Source organism: Tachypleus tridentatus, chromosome 8 (genome assembly GCF_004210375.1).
Source record: "Tachypleus tridentatus isolate NWPU-2018 chromosome 8, ASM421037v1, whole genome shotgun sequence".
In the NCBI taxonomy this organism is placed as follows: domain Eukaryota; kingdom Metazoa; phylum Arthropoda; class Merostomata; order Xiphosura; family Limulidae; genus Tachypleus; species Tachypleus tridentatus.
Window position 1 is genome coordinate 10012565 of NC_134832.1, and position 19966 is coordinate 10032530.

The 19966-nt window shown below is 31.2% G+C and overlaps 1 protein-coding gene across 7 annotated transcripts in view; it reads left to right on the top strand.

Annotated features, from left to right (window-relative positions):
• Positions 1-19966, top strand: part of obe (activating signal cointegrator 1 complex subunit obelus) — a 241105-nt gene that overhangs the window by 199608 nt on the left and 21531 nt on the right. For 6 of the 7 annotated variants that reach the window (XR_013032326.1, XM_076517566.1, XM_076517563.1 and 3 more), the window contains exons 29-34: positions 995-1115; positions 5489-5621; positions 10111-10236; positions 11182-11293; positions 12221-12411; positions 13448-13616. Coding sequence is in view for 5 of the 7 variants with exons in the window: in XM_076517566.1 (XP_076373681.1) it covers positions 995-1115; positions 5489-5621; positions 10111-10236; positions 11182-11293; positions 12221-12411; positions 13448-13616 (852 nt within the window). In the remaining 2 variants the exon portion in view is untranslated. Of the gene's footprint in view, positions 1-994; positions 1116-5488; positions 5622-10110; positions 10237-11181; positions 11294-12220; positions 12412-13447; positions 13617-19966 lie in introns of those variants that run through there. The other variant, XR_013032327.1, reaches the window with a different exon arrangement.

Genomic DNA, 19966 nt, shown 5'->3' on the forward strand with positions numbered 1-19966 from the left:
TATTTTCTGACATGATAATGTGAAGGTAATATTTTGACATGAGATAATCATTATGGTTTAAATACCCAAAACTGGGGAACTATTTGAAATCAACAAGGCTAAAAAGTGTAATGAAAACCTAATTAACTGATTTTATATCTCACTAGACAAACGTAGAAGAAAACAAATCTGCAGTTAACTTGATGTTTCTAACAATTATATAATGGTTACTTGGTAATTTTATAAATTAATTTTAGGTTAATTTATTAGTCACTGGAAAAGACTTAAGATTTCACAAATGTTTGTAAAGAAATCATCATTGTAAGATGCCTAACTATATATCTATGGTTTCTATTCCAAGCTGTGCTGACAAGCCTTGAATAGTCAAAACTATACCATTCTACACCAGTTGTGCAGCTAACCAAAGAAAGTATTCGGCCTATGTGCAACAGATTCTCTTTACAATTTTATCTTTCGTAATAAATAAAAGAAATCTGTAAAACATATACACACATATATAGATGTAAATTAAAGGGTTGGTTCAGTATATAATGTGGAATAATAACTTCTGCTCAAATTATAATATTATTCACATACTTAATAAAAGCCCATAGATGTTATGTAAAATCACTGTTGTAAGAGGCATAGCTTTTTTTTTTAAGATGTGCAAGCTCAAGCTTTGTTAGTGAGCTTTGAATAGGTGAAAGTGCAGTTCATGGCAGAAGGTACAACTAACTTAAGAATTCTCCATTCTGTTTTACTTTTGGTGAAAAAGAAAATCTGTAACATTATACACACACACACACACACACACACACACAATCATAGTATTATAATTGTATATATTATGTTTGTGTGGTACATGAACACAGAAACCACCTGAGAAATAATTTAAAAAATAACAGAAATAGTAACTTTTAAAATAAAATACAATTTCCCAAATAATTAATTTTCTTTCTCTTAGTGCAGGCATTTACATTTTACAGTTATTGAATTGTTATTTCTTTACTTCTAGGTGCTGATTGCTACAGCCACCCTTGCATGGGGTGTAAATTTTCCAGCTCACCTTGTGATTGTAAAGGGAACAGAATATTATGATGGAAAGACTCGACGTTATGTTGATTTTCCTATTACTGGTAAGATTATAGTTTTACACATAAAACTTGATTCTTTATATATATTTATAGTGTAAATAAACTTTTTATTTTAGTATATAATAATCTATATACTAATTACAGTTAGTTTTTTTTTCCCTAAATGAAAGTATACACTTTTGTTTTAGCAGTCTCTTACTATTCATGAGATATTTGGCCTTAATAATTTAATATTGATGGCTTAGTATGAAAAAGTAACATGTGATTAAAATGTGTTATATTAATGAGGCTCATATAGTTTACATTTTGAACAGATTTTTTTCTGTTTTGAATCTTGCAGAGTGGGATTTTTGGCATATTTTAAAGAAAGAATCTAAGCTACATGCTGTTATACATTGAAGTCCACTTATTTCTGTTGTTTCATAATAAAGATTTCATTCCTTTATCAAGTAATAAATATCCATAGATTTTTGGCCAAACAATAAAATCACACATGTCTGTTTTCAAACAGTGGGTTATTAATCTTAGTTGTAAAACTGTAATGAACACCTTCGACTTATTTCATGTAATAGAGACCATAATTAACTGTTGTGACACACTGAATACTTCTTATCTGTGTTATTACTGACCATACAAAACTGTTTAATCATTTAAAAGTAATTAATAAAAATGACATATTATGATTTTTCATATTGCTATATTCAAAAGTCAATGAAACAACTATTATCAATATGTGTCAGTACACTTGGCATAAAAATGTATCAGGTCATCCCATAAGTAATATCATTTATAACACTAAAGTTTAAAAGCAGGAAAAAGAACTCAAATAGCAACATTAGTCAGTTATGTATTTTCCATCACTTTAAATAACAGTCGACCAACTTCTCAAAGGATTTTCAATACCACATATATAAAGATCGGGTGGTTTTGAGACAAAACTCATTTATAGAAGCAAACTGTTTTTCAATCAGATGATGTTGCAAGCTTCTGAAAAGATGGTATTCTAAAGGAGCAAAATCAGGAGAATAAGGGGGATGGGGAAGTTTCTCCCAGCCAAGCTTTTCAGTTTTTCTAAAAGTGATCCTTGCAGTGTTAGGATATGTGCATTGTCGTGGTGGAAAACAACTCCTTTCCGATTCACCAAAGCAGGTCTCTCTCTCTCTTTTTTGAGTGCAATGTTCAGTTGATCCAGTTGCTGACAGTATATCTCAGCAGTGACTGTCTTGTTTTATTGTAACAATTCAAAACATGTTACACTACCTTTATCTAAGCAAAAACTTCCTATGATGCAGGTTTGCTCTTGGCTGTGGTGTAGATGATTCTCCTTCACTAACCCACTGTCAGCAGCACTTAATAATTTGATAGAGTACCCATTTCTCATCTCCAGTCACTAGGTGGTTCAAAAAAGATGCTTGAAGTACACAAGAGTGAAGAGATGCACAGATGTCTACTTGCTCTCTCACATTATCAGCTCACAACTCATGTGGTACCCATTTTCCCAACTTTAACAAGCTGTTGCAAATGTTGAATGATAGTGGAAGGAGATGGTTTGAGTTTCTGTGTTAATTCTTCAACAGCTACAGCACAATCCTCCTCAAGTATTGCTAGAAGAAAGTCATTATCAAACTCAACAGGGCACCCAGCATGAGCTGCATCTGTCAAACTGCAGTCACCAATTCTAAACTTATTGAACCAACCTTTGACATGTCATCACATTCAGAATGTCATTGTCACACACATCTTGAATGCTTCCTGTAGCTTCAGTTGCACTATTGCCTTTTCTGAACTCTTAAAATATTATATGCCTTATGTGCTCCTCTGATACCTGCATGATAACTGGGGCTTCTGAAATAAATAAAACAAAAACTAGTAAAGAAACAAACTTGCTTACACTTAATGCTATTAGGTCATCTTATATAACTTATGTAACTTTGAGAATAACCTCATTTAGCCAAGAAATATGCATTTAAACTTATTGTATCCCAAAAAACAACATTACTTATGGTATAACCTGATAGACTGTAATTTAAATGTTTGTATGATTTAACAAGTTTGTTTCAAAACAAAAAGGAATCCTTAATAGATGTTGCACTTGAAATTGTTTTAGGTAGGAACAGAGTAAATTAACCTGAGAGGTTTGTTTTTTTTTTCCTTTTTATTAGCTATATTTTCTTGAAAAGCAGCTCAAAGTGTGAGGCACACATATACTCAGTTCAGTTTCATTACTCATCAAGATTGTTACCAGTATACCCTCAATTTGAAATTCTTTTAGACAGGATTAGAGTAAATTAATCTCTGAGACCTTGGGCTTAGTCAAATATATTGGTCGAAGGGGTTTGATCTCCCGAGTCCAAAGCTGTAATTAGAAGTCATTTTAGTTAAGAGATGCTGGATCCATGAGCTAAAAGTTTGTACTCTGTGTGGGGGGAGCAAGAAGTTGGAGTCATTCTGTGAGCCACTCTGCTGTGCCTAAAAATCTCATTCTTCATTTATGTGTATTATATTACACCTCTGAGCTCCAATTTCAACCTTTCAAAATTTTCTAATTTCAAAAATAAACTACTCCAGGTTCAATCAGCTAGAAACACAAACAAAATATACTACTAATAATAACAATAATCTAAAATTTTAATCTTTTACCTTTTTCACATGCTTGAGATATCAATAAATTTATGAAACCCACCACAGATGCTCTTTCCTCTCTGTGACTTTCAAAATTAGTTTGCAAATCAACTTTATATAGCTGATTGACATTCTTATAACCAACAGAAAGGGTAGATTGTCTTTTACCTGAAATCATGTCTTTTCTTAGTGTGTTCACCTAGATTATCTAATTTTTGAGGTGTTTTTCCTTCCACAATCATTGTTATGCTAGTAAAATTTGTTAACTTTTTTAGCTTATTTGGAAAGTTATATAAATGCTCTAAAATGTTTAGTATGTTAATTTTACTTCTAAAATCAAGTTTGCAGCAAGTACTACAAATTTTTTTTTTTTATTATATGTCTTGTCTGTTATTTTATACATTTTATGATAAATAACTAAAATGTAGGAATTTATATAAATGTTTAAATAATGCTCTAAAATTACACTAATTCGAGAGATATGATGATCAGATCACCACTTGTTGACAACAGCTCCTATAGTGATTTGCTGCTTTTAGCATAAGGGTTACTACCCTAATGGATAAAATCATACAGAAATGGAGTTCAAGAAGAAATAAATGTGAAAAGATTAAAAGCTGAAATTGTAAAATAATTTGGAACTTTCTGATCAATATTGAAGTTAGAGAAAAGATAGTGATCCTTGTATTTCATATTTTTTTTAGCTTTTTGTTTATTTAACTTATATTGGTATTGATGATTTTCTGACAGCTTGTTTACGATAGAGAATATAATAGATAGAATATCAATTTTTACCAAAAATTTAATATTAGTTAAGAGATGCCAACTCATACTTCATTAGAGCTAATTGTAACTGTATAAGTGTTAAGTGTCACTGAGATCTCTCTTATGGTTGCTTCAGTGATGTGATCTGTGTTGGTTAAATAAATTTGTAATAACTACGTTTAAACAAAACTCTCACTCTGTATGAGTAAACTAATAACCATTTTGAACATGTTACCTCACTTTCTGTGGATATATAAAAGTATGCAGACAAAAATAAAAATAGAAACTGCATAGACCACACACTCAAAAATATGGAGTTAGAGCTGTTTTCCAGTGGAGCAATGGTAAGACTTTGGGTTTACAGTGCTTAAAATCAAGATGTTCAATTCCCCTTGGTAAACACAGCAGATTTCTCCATGTGGCTTTGTTATAAGAAAAATACTTACGGTTAGAGCTAATAAGTAATGTACTATTAAGCCAATTCATAACGTAGACGTTTGGTTTTCTTTTGGTTGTAAAACTGAGCAAGAAATTGGGCCTGGCATTTTTTTATTTTTCATGTCGTTCTTTTTGGAAGTTATGAAAGTTTTAATACATTCTTTTTTAATAAGAAACCTGGTATTAACATTCTGATAATTGTTAGTGTAAGATAAAATATTTGTTACAACCCAAAACTGAAATGATAAGAGAAACCCTGAACTGTCATCACACATTACAAGTATGCAAGAGATGAGTTTACTTTGTATGTTGTGATGCAAAAAATAACTATTAATAGTCATTGTAGAAATGAATTTATATATTCATTATGTCACACAATGTGTGAACATTTTTTATTTTCTCATATTAAAAAGATTTGTATTCTTTTCAACAGAATGTGATGAATACTTTTATAAGTACATAAAGTGTTATGTAATGTGTGAATTGATGTCTGGGACACCTAAGAACTTCTTTAGAGAATGCTAACATTTTTTGCAATATATTTATTGTCTTTATCATTTGTTAATTAAAATTCTATGTTGTATCTACAGATGTTCTACAGATGATGGGAAGAGCAGGTCGTCCACAGTTTGATGATCAAGGTGTTGCTGTTATTTTGGTTCACGACATCAAGAAACATTTCTACAAAAAGTTCCTCTATGAGCCTTTTCCTGTAGAATCTAGGTATGTATATTGGATACAGTTCTGAATACAATGTTACCTACTTAACTTTTTGGAAATTGAGAATTGCCCAGTTGAACTATTTGTTTTTTATTTAAAAGTGAATTGGAAAATTTTTTTGTGTATATGGTTTGTAAATCAAGTACAACTTTTAAAAGACTTAAATATGAACTGTACCAGAACCTCTTGTTACATACAATTTTCAATTTACGCTGAAAGATACAGATTTGTATGATATACAGAGCATTTTATTTTTATTGTTGATTAAACTACTAAAAACTATGTTAAAAAGTAGCTTGATGTACATTTAGTTTAATCACACACTTATGAATCTCTGATCACTCGTAATTATGATTCAGCTTGACTTATTATTTTCAATATGACATATGAATCACTAGGAGTAGCTAGATCATCACTGCACAGAAAACCCATTTTATAAAAGAAAAGTACCATTGAGCTTGGAAAATGTAACTGTTGTTCAATTCCCTATAGTTTTTAAGCTGGATTTCTCGTTGCATATTGAGAGTTTTGTCATAGATTTATTTGAATTGGTTATCTTCTGCTTATTAGGAAAGTCATAGAAATATACAAGACATCCTGGAAATGCACTCTCATTTGTTAGTGTTATCTTTGTGTAAATTTCTGTCTTTGGTTTTAGTCTATGTATACATTTGAACATTACTTGAATAGTATAGTAGGGTGAAGGACCAGTTTTTGATAGTTTTACCAAATATAGAAAAAGCAGATCATGGAAATGTCTGATACAAAAGAATTATTGATTTCCTAAAGGACAGCAGTTTTGGAGCAAAACCTAACTTCTTTAATATTCATCTGGCCTAATTTTAAAAAGTTTCAAAATAGAAAAACTTGTTATATAAATACAAAATACAAAACTTAGTAATTTGGAAATGAGCCAGTCATCGTTAAAATAGCATTATAAAACTTGAAGGAAATGGAAGAAAGAAATATTAGTCCATTGGACTAATTGCATAATGCATAACTTGCTTGTTGTTGTCTTACTGTTTAGATTATATTTAAATATGATTTAGTACAAGTAAAACTGAAATGACAAGGAAAGAACACCAGTGACTGAAAAAATAATAATAACCTTGCAGTTTGTGAGGATGGTTTGAAGTTATGTGGTAACCAACCAGAAAATGTTCCATTGACAAGAAAATATAGTTGAATATGTTCAGAAGATTCATTTTTAGAAAACAAGTCTTACTGGAACAATGTTTTGATACATTGACAACAGCTACTTCAATCAAATTTCTTCAGCTCTTTCCATATGGGGTTGATTGAAATTGAAATGATCAATTTTTTAACTACATAGGAACCATCTGAGTTTCTATACTGTAATTCTTAATATGTTTTATGCATCTTCATGGAATTTGGAAAACCTTTAGTAAAAATTACATATACACAAAAAATATGATTTTTTAATTGTCTTCACAAAAGAATGTTTTTTATAAATATATGTAGCCAGGATGTTAACTCCTCCAAGTGAAAGGTGAATAACATGTTATGATTAAAAGTACTTTTCTCTTTATCTCAAAATTTTCATATTTCATTTTCTTAACTTCTGAAATTTCCTAAATAAATTTTTTTTTTAAATGCAAGCGTATCTTATCTATTATTTTCTTAACCTGCCCCCCACTAGTAAAGCGGTTTGTCAATGTATTTACTACGCTAAAGTCGGGCATTCACTTCTCCTCGGTGGGCTCATCAGATAGCCCAATGTGGCTTTGCTATAAGAAAACACACACAGTTTCTCAACCATAACTCTACATAGACTTTGTCAGTTTGACTGAATTTGTAAACACCATAAAAGAAATATGAAATAAGTCTAAATCTATTTTTTTCCATTCTATAATGAATACAAATTGTAACAGGAAACTACATTTATTTATGCTAAATTGCTTGAACCTGGTAACAGCCTACATCTGTTTATACTTGTATTGTTTTCTTGCCCATTCAGCTGTGCCCAACTAATTCTGCCACACTAGTTGTAAATCACTCAGGGAATGTGTAGCTCACATTACCCTCATGAACAATGTGATGCACAAGGTGTTAACAAGCATACCTTATTCAGAATTATTATTATTATTATTATTAAATATTTTTGATATTCGACTAAAGAATCACATTATATTAAAGTAATAATAGGTACCTAAAAAATAATTTGTAAGATATGGAAGAGTTTTACTGATGGTGGAATCTACTGTTTGATGTGAAGAAGACAGTCTAACGTTCTATTGATACACATAGTACATTCCACTATCAACTCTTCCTTGTGCTTGTAACTCATTTGATTACCTATTATTATTCATTATCTTACCTAATTTAACTGTATCTAACCTATTAATGTTTCTAATTTTTACATTTTAGTTACTTTTATAACAATAAATAAAGAATACAGAAAAACAAGAAATATGTTGTTTACTTGGATCCTTTTGTGCATTCGCTATCAACTGTCACTGACAATTAAGCCTATTTCTTTATACTAATAATACTAGTTGTTATAATTTTTATTTAATCAAGTAATAAACCTAAGCATACAGAATTTTAACATGCAAAAAGCAAACAATGTCCTATACCTCTGATAATTTATCTGGTTTTGTAAGTATGTGATAAGAGCCTTTATAAATTCATCTAAGTTTGTTGATTTGAATACTGTGAGAAAACATTTCATATTGAAGACAAATAGACATTGCTGTATATAGAAAAAAAAGTAATGTAATATATCAGTGATGTCGAGAAAACCCACTTGTAGAGAAATATATATGCAAAAATGGCTCGTTTGGGTTGAGAAAATATTTTACATAGAAGAGCGAACAACATTTCGACCTTCTTCAGTCATCGTCAGGTTCACAAAGAAAGAGGTAACTGACCGGAAGCTGACCACATGTTTGAAAGGGGTTGTGTAACTGAGTGTTGGAATGTCGAGGGCAGTGTTAGATGTTTGAATATATATATTTATTTATTTTATTATATTAATATAGGTATAAAGGCGTTCCTTTATATTGGTTTATTTTGGGTTTAAGTTGTTGTATAAGTAAGGCTTCTTTAATTTTGCGTTTGTTTATGTTAGTTTCTTTATTTAGTATTTGAGTGTTTTCTACGGTTATGTTGTGTTTATTTGACTTGCAGTGTTCGAAAAAGTGTGAAGGTAAGTTTTTATGTTCTTTGAATCTGGTTTCCATTTTTCTTCTTGATTCTCCAATATAGAAGTCGTGGCAGTTATCACATTGTATTTTATAAATAATGTTAGTGTGGTCTTTGTCAGTGTAGTTTTCACATAGTACAGACCTCAGTTTTGTGCCTGGTTTTTGAATAAATTTGGTATTAACTGGAATGTCATATTTTGTTACTAGTTTTTGCCAAATGTTGATTATTTTTCTGCTAATGTCGGGAATATATGGTATGCAGCAGTATATGGTTTTGTGATTTTTTGATTCGTGAGATATATTTACTTTTGTTGGTTGATTTTGCTTTCTGTCTAGGTGTGTGCGTATAATGTTTTCTACAGTTTGTGGAGGATACTTATTGATGTTGATGAAGTATTGTTTTATTTTGTCTAATTCATAATTAATTTTATCTGGTGAGCATAGTTTTATGGCTGTGTTTATTTGGTTTCTTGGTATGTTGAGTTTTTGTTTTGTTTCATGTGCTGAGTCCCAAGGAATGTATAGTCCAGTATGGGTGATTTTTCTGTGGATTTCTGTTTTAAATTGTGTGTCGGTTCTTGTAATTTTGAGGTTAAGAAATGATATTTGATTGCTTTCTTCTTGTTCACATGTGAAGTTAATGTTGGGATGTATAGAGTTAATGTGATTGAAAAAATTAAGTATGTGTTCTGTAGATTTGAATCCTGCAACTGTGTCATCTACATATCTGTACCAGTATAGTGGTGGATGTAATGCTGTGTTAATTGCTTGTGTTTCAACTTATGTCATAAAAATATTGGCTGGAACTGGTGAGACTGGTTTGCCCATGCTTAGGCCATTTGTTTGTATATAGTTTTGGTTGTTGAACATGAAGTTTGTCTTTATCGTGGTGAATTCTATGAGGGTTGCTAATTAGTTACTTGGAATGTTTATAGGTGGGTTAGGGTCTCAGATATAGAGTTCTAAGGCTATCTTGCAGGCTTCAGTGGTTGGAACTTCTGTAAAGAGGGATATAACATCGAAACTAGCCATTAAGGCTTTATGATTAAGTTGATTTAGATTAGACTTGAAATTAAAAGAGTCTTTGATGAAAGAGCTGGCTGATGTTACATATTTGGAGAATGCCCATGCTATGTATTTACCAAGATTGTAATTAAACGATTCATATGTGGACATTATTGGTCATAATGGACAATCTGGTTTATGAGGTTTGGGGATGCTGTATATTTGTGGTGTGCGTGAGTCGGTTTTACGTAGGTAGGAATGTTATAATTTTAAGTATTACAGTATATTCTATATGATTTCAAGTATCTGTATTGTTTTAGTCTCTTGCAAGTTCTACCAGATCATTTAAATGCAGAAATTGTAGCAGGAACCATCACTTCCAAACAGAATGCTTTGGACTACATCACATGGACATACTTCTTTAGAAGACTTATTGAGAATCCCAGGTAAAAACAGAAATCTTTGTCTGTTTTATGACCATTTAGCAAAAGTTGAAATTAATGTATTTACTACTTTCTAAGTTTATAAAGTGTGGGCATGTTTATTAGTGTACTGTTTCTGAACTAATTGTTGTAGATTTGGCTAAAATTATTGGATGTGGTTCTTTAAATGTGAGTTGTGTCTTGCCTTTTTTGTTTATAAATAGTTATTTAAAACACACTTACTTATTTTTCTTTGAAATTAGTTTACAATATATTTGTTTCTTAATTGAAAATTGTATCCTGAATATTTTTTGAAGTATTACGTTTTTTTAGATGTAAATGCTTGTTGTTTAAGTAAATATCTGTGTCAGTATTCTTAAAGCAGTATTTTTGTTTGCTCTTTTTTAGGGTAGTATAATTGGGTAAAATATAATATTTAATAGTCTTGGGTTAATATGCTGGATTAGTTTGCTGGTTTAGTTAACTCATTGTTAATAAAAGGTTTACCAGAGATGATGGTAATATTGCCTTCCTCCTTCATTCTGTAATTTCTTTTTACAAACAATAACGTCAAGAATAACTATTTCTGGCTATTATCTGAACTATTGTTTCAGTAATTTTGTGTACATTTCTATATATATATCTGTATGCATAATTAAAATTGCTCTTATGAAGCGTTGTGCAAAAAAATTGTATTAAAATGATCATTACAAGTGTGAAGCTAAATTGGCTGAATCTGTATAACTTACTCATATTACTGGCTATTCTTTGTGCTTATCAGGGTTTCTTTCTTGTAAAGAATACACATCAATAACAAATAATTTTTAATGCACTGGTAATTAGGAAATATGTTCCTAAAAGTATAAAAATATTGATTTACTGCATATTTAGTTGGCTTGTATAGAACACAAACAGTTGAGTAAATCCAGAAAATTGCTGAATTCATCTAGTTTTTATTTTATATTGTAGTTATTATGGTTTGGAGAGTGTCAACAATAATTTTTTGAATAAGTACCTGTCAGGTTTAGTTGATTCTGCTGTGAAGGCATTGGAAAAGTCGTACTGCTTACAAGTTGGAGAGGTAAACTAGAGTATTTTTCTGTTTATGTAAACTTAAAGAAAATGTGAATATATACTGATTTTTGTATTAATAAAGTAAATGGGAGATTATATTGTTTTACTGTTTTAAAGAAGTTTGACATTTAAAAGATTGCTAGGCCTATTTTTCTATCTGATTTATAAGTTATAAAATTCAGCACTGTTTCTAAGTTTTATATATTTAGCTTTTGTAGATCCTAGAAACATTCTGCAAAATAACACTTACAATATTTTTTGTGAAATAAATAATAGTTACAATAAAAAAAAAGTAAAATCTAGTAAATTAATATTACTACTGTCAGTTTTACACTTTTAAGCTTAACCTACATATGCTTCAGATATTTTTTCTTTGCCTCTTAGATAAAACTAATTTCAAGCCAAATTCTTAGTTGTGTTCATGAACCACTGAAATTCAGGATACTATAAACGTCTTGTATTTATGGTTTTCGTACTTGGTTTTTAAGTGTAAAGTTAGTTGTTATAGAGTTGTATTTTTAAGTTCTTGCTGTCTATCCTGTTTCACCAACAGAATAAATAACAGAACTTTTAGGATGTTTAATTGAATTTAAGAAATGTGTGTATTAACAACTAATACTACTTCATATATTATATCTTTTTTGTAGATGTCAGATTGATGTAACTGTGTGTAATGAACTTGAAACCATATTGATTGGGTTAAATTTGAAAAATTAAAATCTTAGAAATTAGTGATACTAACTGTTTTTGGTTAAAAAGGCCAAGGTTGCTATTATTTATGTCTCATTTATCTGATATGATTTACATCAAAATTTTAATACTCAGGCTGATAGATACTATTGTCTTCTATCTGTGGAGCAAAGGAATTAGTAATCACTTGTAGTTTTAAGAAGGATTATCTCTTATACTAAACTTTGTATCTTCATTTCTTTAGGACAATAGAGCCTTAACTCCTACAGTTTTGGGAAGGATTGCTTCTTTCTACTACTTGAGTCACCTAACTGTTCAGAATTTTTGTGATCAACTAGGGCCAGACAAATCTCTCGAAGACTTGCTAAAAGTTTTGACTAGTGTACAGGAATATGCAGAACTTCCAGTTCGACACAATGAAGATGCTATTAACAAGTACATTTTTTAATTAAAATGAATTAAGTAGTTGTAACATATGTCGAGAAATATGCAGAACTTTGTGTTTGCCTTAATAAAATGTATTTATCAGGTAAATTGTTTGATATCTGTTAACTAATTGACTAGTACATTTAACTTAAAATTTATATTTTATATAAAAACTCTTGATAATTGTTAGTTCTAATTGGCATTAAGTAATCTTAGAAGAATTTGAAATTTACTTCCTTTCATATTCATTTTTGTTTTTTGCAGTTTAAATGCATAATGAATTAAAAATAAAGTTCATTAACCATATACCTTTTCTTTAAGTTTGAATGTAAATTAAAACAGAATAAAACTAGCATAATTATATTTATTATGTTGATGTCATTGTTCTACTGCTATGAACTAGGTAATGTAAAGGTTTAAGCAACCAAAAGTTTCTTATTGCTCTGAATAAATATTAAGAAGTCTTTTCATATCTGTGATTTCCTTCCCCAGAAAAGTTGTAAGTCCTTTGTATTAGGACTAGAAGATTTGTGTTAAGATTATTGATGATTTGACAACAAGATTTGGAATAGTTTTCAGAACTATTATGTTTTATTCAAAAGATTTAAGATTTTTGCTAGTTCTCCTATATTTAAAATAAAGGATTTGAAACTGATCTTAGTTTTTGTTAGATTATATTAATCATATGTTTTATAAACTTCAGTTCTGAATATTTAAAACTGGTGTCAGCACTTTTGCTTTGGAATTGAATGAACTGAAATTGTTTTCAAAATTTGTGTATTTTGACTGAAAAACATCAGAACTCTGCATGTTCCGATTAACAGATTTTCAGTCATTAGTAGGTTTTTGAACTGGTTGTGTTCTATAAGAACAAGTTTTTAGTTCGCTGTTTAATTGATGCTGTTAAAGAAAAACCTGTTAATTAATAAAGTTCAATATGTTTTTTTACATTATCATAAATACTAGGTGTTCTTTGTACTGAACACTATAAGATACATTTTCCAAAAGTCACTTAAAACCTATTTCATGATTTTTTATATTATAGTGAGTTAGCCAAAAGATGTCCCCTGGAGGTGAGTCCCTACAGTTATGACAGTCCTCACACAAAAGCCTACCTGTTGTTCCAGGCACACTTTTCTCGATTGCAATTGCCATGTTCTGATTACTTAACTGATTTAAAGTCTGTGTTGGACCAATCAGTCAGGATTCTACAGGTAGGGTGATTTTTTATAGTTTTTATACACATTAGTCATCATTTCTTTTAAGGAGAATTTTGATGTTTGAAACTTATGGTTTATTTGCATTTATTTGGAGTTTTATAGTATTTATTAATCATAAACTTTCACACATCTACACTTGACCAACCTAAAAAATCATAATCATAAGAAATTTAGGAAATGTATATTGTTTTTTTGTGTTATAAAATGTAGCTTGAGTAGATTAAGTCTCATAATACTATATATAAACATATATATTAATTATTTTTTGTCATATTGACCTTCCAGTCATGCCTACCTAATATTACATAATTTGTATTGATGTGATGCACATGCACTCATGTTACGTATCCAGTAATATAAGACTAACATTTAATCTTTCCTGTCTTGGTTTTATTTTAGCAGACTAGTATTTTGTAATATACAGTCACATTTCAATTATTATACATTTTGTATATGTGTATAGGTTATTACTATGTAGAAATAAACTATTCAACTTATTTTTCTTAAAATATGGAACAATAAATAAAGAAGTAAAGCAAACATATATTTCTTCTCACTACAACCTTTGTACTTGGTTGCTGCTGGACATAGGTTGCTAAGCCTTTTAAAATTTTGCATTTTGAAGATATCAAATCAAACCTTCTTATGGTATGTACATATATGTACACGTGAATAACTACACTGATACCATAGAATTCCACTCTTATTTATTAATTTTAGTAACTAAGATTTATTTAAATTTTAACACTCCTACGAAAAGTGGGGCCTAATAGGCCCCAGAGGAACTTGAAGGGTTATTAATATTAGGGTAATAATTTTGTATTTAAATGAAATTGCCATTTAAATCCATTAATGAATGGATTAACGAGATTCCCACTGTCCCTATCTACTATCTAGCAAAACCACAGCCAGGGGAACGGGCTTGGAGAAATCAGGACTAGAAACGTCTTTTCGTAGGAGTGTTAAAAAATATAAAACTTTGAGTAGACTGAAGGCACAACCTTGGATTGAAAGAATGCAGTAGCTTTTTCAGATATTAAAATCGCAGGAAAACTACTCTGGGGAATTCTAAACTGTTGATTGGTTTTTCACATACCATATACTGTAGTAAGAGTATATAATGTGCCATTTCAAAAAATGGAAAAAAGTTGAACCATATATGATTTAGTATATAAGCCATATCTCAGCAAAATAAAAAGATATGTAGTTTTTATTTTATATTCTAGCATCTAAATATTAGTAATTTGAGTTCCTAATTTATAAAAAATTATAGACTTAGCATTTTGACATCACAAGCATCTGATTTTAAACAACACTGCATTCATCATGCCACATGGCTCACTAAAATCTATATTTAAATGGATTCTTTTAATATTTACTTTTAAATTAAGAAATTAACTCATATATAATATTAAAGTTTGAATTATAATCTACATTTAGATTCTAAACTTACTGGCATAAATTCATAAAAATAGCAGGTCAAAATTTTGAATACAAGTCAACAAACTTCATGACAGGGCCTTTGAATCTTGACCCATTGCAAAAGGGTCAAATGTCTTACATAAACAATTCACCCCAGTTCCAATTTATTTTTATAAAAATAGTGAAAAACAAAAAGACACATTTTATTTTGTGTTTAAAACTTGACTGGAAAATTATGAAAAGTTTGAAAGAAGGTGTTCAAAATTCAAAATTTACACTACAGTGCTATAGAGAGTAATGTATGTATCTGACCATTAAGTGAAGAAGTTAAACTACTAATATATCTAACGACTTTCTCATTAGCCATTTGCATCTGGATGGGTCAAAGTGTGCATGTTGTACATTTGTACAGTTTCTTTCAAAATTTAAACTATTTTATTATCCAAGGTGTACTTCAAAATTTGTTTTTAATTCAAATTGTTATATTTTGAAAGTTTTATTTCCTAGTTTCAAAATAAAATATATAAATAAAATTTCAGTCATGGCTTGTCTATGTGATGTGACACAACTTCACTCCAAATTGCATACTTTACATTTTCTTTCTACCCTTATATGGTTTTTGTAGTGTCCAACTAAATTACAAACACATACTCTATATATACACTGACAAATCAGAATATAAAAGTAGAACGAACTCTTTTTGTTTCACCAAGTATCAAACCCACACAGTATCCCTCTCATATCATTCTGTTTTTTTTTTGTTTTTTTTTTAAAGAAATGATGGTGATTCTCGTTAATATTGCTGTTGGATAATTTATAGCCATTAGAAGGAGCACCTTTATTTTTACAAGATGTCATATGGATGATGTTGTTTCAGCATTTGTAATTAGATATTTAATCTCAATTTCATTGTTTGCTATTATGGTGTTCAGCTCAAGAAGCTCAATCCTATTTATTGCTTAGTTAGAAAACTTGTTAACTTATAGTAGTTTCCAACACAGTACATTATCTCTTGTCACATAAATAACTATTCTCATTTACTGCTGTCTTCTGTGTGAAAGAAACATTTTTCATGCTACAACCTTGAGCTCCCACATACACAATGAAGTCGTTCAAGCGTTTCTCGTGTAGGTTATCCTGTAACAAACCCTATGCTTATAAGAGTGTGACATACTATCTTAATGCATGTGACTTCTTCTGTTTCATGCCATTGCTTGTGTACAAATACTCATGTGAAGACATTTTTTGTTTAGTCAAATTTTTTCAATTTTTATCTTTTTTCTTATGTTATCATTTCAAAATTAGTTTTTTCTTTATCTTTGTTTTACAATAATTAATGATTTTCCCAGTTTTGAATTCTCTTTTCATCAAATAATTGTTTTTGATTTTAATTTTTACACAGATTTCCAAAGCTGAACTTATCACTTTGGAGATCATACCTTTTACCAGCACACTTATATAAGCTACAGGTGGAGAGAACTCGTTTTGGATTTATTGGCTATCATATACCTTGAGATTGATTGTCGTATGAATCAACATGCTTGTCCTGATCTTGCCCCTATTCTTTGCCCTATCATCAGGCTAAATAGCCATTTCTTGATTCTCAGCAGTTATGTGGGGTGTTGACTCCGATCATTCTGTTTATTTATCTTATGCCCAATTTTCCCACCTTTGGTTTATTGTATCGATTCTCCTAAAGTACTTATCTATTATTCACCTTTTTCCAAGGTGATCCACAATGATCTGATGGGTTTTTCAAGAGATTGCCTCTCCCTGATTCCTTCTACACTAGCATGTTTATTTTTTTTTTGGCTCTGACTTTACACATTTGGACTTGCATATGGTCTCTTCTTTACAGTGGTATGTTTTTAGTAATATTCTTGAGACTTTGTAATCCCATACAAAGTTGTTGCAACAGCAAACTATTTTTTTTGGTTGATTTTGTTCCTCTGTGGCAAAAAGTTGCCACAGATCTTTGGATTTTTTTATTTTATCTGATGGACTTCCAGTTTCTTTCCCCTGCTCCTTTCCATTGCCTCAGGATATTGTCACCAGTCAACATTTTTCTAAAGTGGTATAAGATATTCTCTCACAGCAGGCCATCAAACCTGCCAATCATCCTTCCTCATGTTTTTATTCCAGACTCTTTGTCATATTCAAGAAAACTTAGAACTGGCAGCCTGTGATAGACTTTTCTTGCCTCAATCAATTTTTGGTTACCTTGATTTACCATGGAATATTTTTTCACCCTCTTCTCAGGTAGGCTTTTTCTCTGGGTTTGTCCATAACCAAGGTAAATGTCATGAATGCTTACTTGCATATCCCATTATCTATTAAGTGAAGATGCTGTGTTTGGTGTGTTCATTGTTAGGTAGTTTATCAATTTTGCACTCTACCCTTGCAATGTGCTTCAACTCTGTAAAATTTTTGTGGGGTAATCAAAGCATTCACTCATTATTTACATACTCAAGGGTTGCATTTTCATCATTAAATGGACAACTGGCTTCTGTTAACTTGTTCTGAACAAGAGTTTGCCCATCAAACTCATCTGCTGCTCCCATAGGCAGCTCACATGGGCTGGTTAATCAAATTGGAGAAGTCCTTCCTAAAACCTACCCACTATGTTGTTCATTTGGATGTTGTTTTTAACATCCATCTCACTTAGCTCCAACCTTCTCCTTTTAAACTTTATTCAGTGCAGCTTTCAGTTTTCCTTGTCCTTACTGCTCTCTCTCTTACAGCTTGCAAGGTTCTATCATTTTTGGAGATGCCATGTAATCCCTTATCCCACTGAGCTATCAACAAGTGCAGTCTCTTCAATATACATTGCACAGACATTAAAATATTGTGCAGGATTCACTGGGGGCTCTTCTTTCTCCTACAGACAGTATGCATTGGTGGCGGTTGGACAAGGCTCACATGTTGACATTTGTTCCACTTTCTCCCCCTCGTTTGGATTCACACATCTTAACATATGTGGGTTGATTAATAGAAAGCTTTGATTTGGTAGTCTCTGGGTAAATGATCATACCATATCAACATTCTGAAATGTCTAGCTGTATGTCATGCCTTGGATCATCTTCTTCACCTTGCCAGGAATCACTTGGTTTTGATTCATTTTGACAATTCTATAGTGATATCTTCTCTGAATCACCAAGGCAGCATTTGTTCACATTCCCTTTGTGGTTGGATCCTGGATCTTTTCTTTGAAGTCCATATGGTTGGTATTTGTGTCACTGTGTGTCATGTTCTGGGTACATTCAATCTTGTTGAGGATTGTCTTTCATTTCCAGGCAAAGCTCATCCAATGGACAGGTCTCTCAATCCTTTTGTTTTCCAGTGGCTTTCCCTTCAGTGTGGTATTCCTTAACTGGATACTTTTGCCACATCTTTCAGTACAAAATTACTTCTGTTTTGGTATCTTGTTCCTTGTTGATTTGCTCTGACTGTCTTTGTTTTCAGTGAAAATGGAACCAACAAATACCCATATGTTTATTCTCCTGTCCATCTTCTTCTTATAGAGTGTATTTCTTCTGATTGCTCCTTACTGGTCAGCAAAATCATGGTTTCTGGGGCTTTTCTAGCACTAATCTGTCCCTCTATTACCTCTTTCTTGTACTCCACTTCTTCTGTGTCTACCTCGGTCATTAGCATTTTATCCAGCACTTCATATCCTCTATCTTCATGCCTGATTTTATATGGTCCTTTGCAAAGACCTTTAGATCTTGTTTGTCCTGGCAATTCAACTATTTTAAAGCTTATTCCATTAGCCTTTATCTAGGGTTTTTCAATGTAATTGGAACATTTTCTAACCTTTATTTGTTAGGACAGGTTTGCATTTGCTAGACCTACTGTTCTGATATTATGGATTTCTTCATTTGATTATTTATCAAGGGTCTTCTGTCTCCTCAATCATGGGATATTAGGCTGCTTTAAACCAAACTTTTTGTTTTTCCTGATACTGTAATGTTTTTGCCTCTCCTGCTATTTCTCTTTTGTTGCTTTCCTTTCGTATTAGTCATACACCTCAGCAATGCTATCCTTCTAGATTTGTATGTTAATATGGTTCTTAACTGATTCACTTTGCCTCCATTTGAAGCAGTGTTCTCATACTTGGTTTTTCACTTATTTTTTAAAACACATTTTATTCTCATCTTAGCCTGTGAATATCATTGGTTGGATTTATTTGCATTGATGTTTCACATACTTTATATCATTCCACATATATTTTTGTTTATCCAGATTATTCTATCTTTCCCGAAACTTAAGTGGGTTTAGAGAGTATTTTCTCTTTCTTGCCACTTTTCCTTCCTTACGTTTCCCATCTTTATTTTTAGTTTGATCTGGATAGGCTACAATATTTGAGACCCTTCTCCTTCCACCCCTTCTAGGTGGGTTTGGCTTTTAATCCCATTAGCTTATCTCACTATCTGCATCTTCAGACTATTGTCTTCTACCTGTAGCCATCCTTCAGAATTCAGTGAGAATGTGACTGTGCCCCCCCTTTTTTTTTCTTTTTGAACCTGCTCTGTGATAAGTGATGCCTGACTAGATGTGCTTCTAATAATCAAATTAACACTGTTAGGCCATACTGAATGCTTCTTTTTATTTCCATGGCCATAACATGCTCACTGTTGAGATGGAGTATTCCACAAGATTACTTGTGGATTTATTCACATGACATATATGCTTCATTATTATGCCTGTTCTGGACTATACTCACCCATGGACTTCATGGATTAAGCAGAAGGGGATAAATGTCCATTTCTGCCATGGCTTAGCTAGAATAAATGTGGTAGAGTCTCCTTTTCAAAATAGGGTTTTCTGTGACCAGCCCTTGCACTTTCTCCAATGTTATTGTTTTTCTGGACACAGTATTGTTTTTCACTCATTCATTTGTGAGCAGGGCAGTGGTGTTCTGC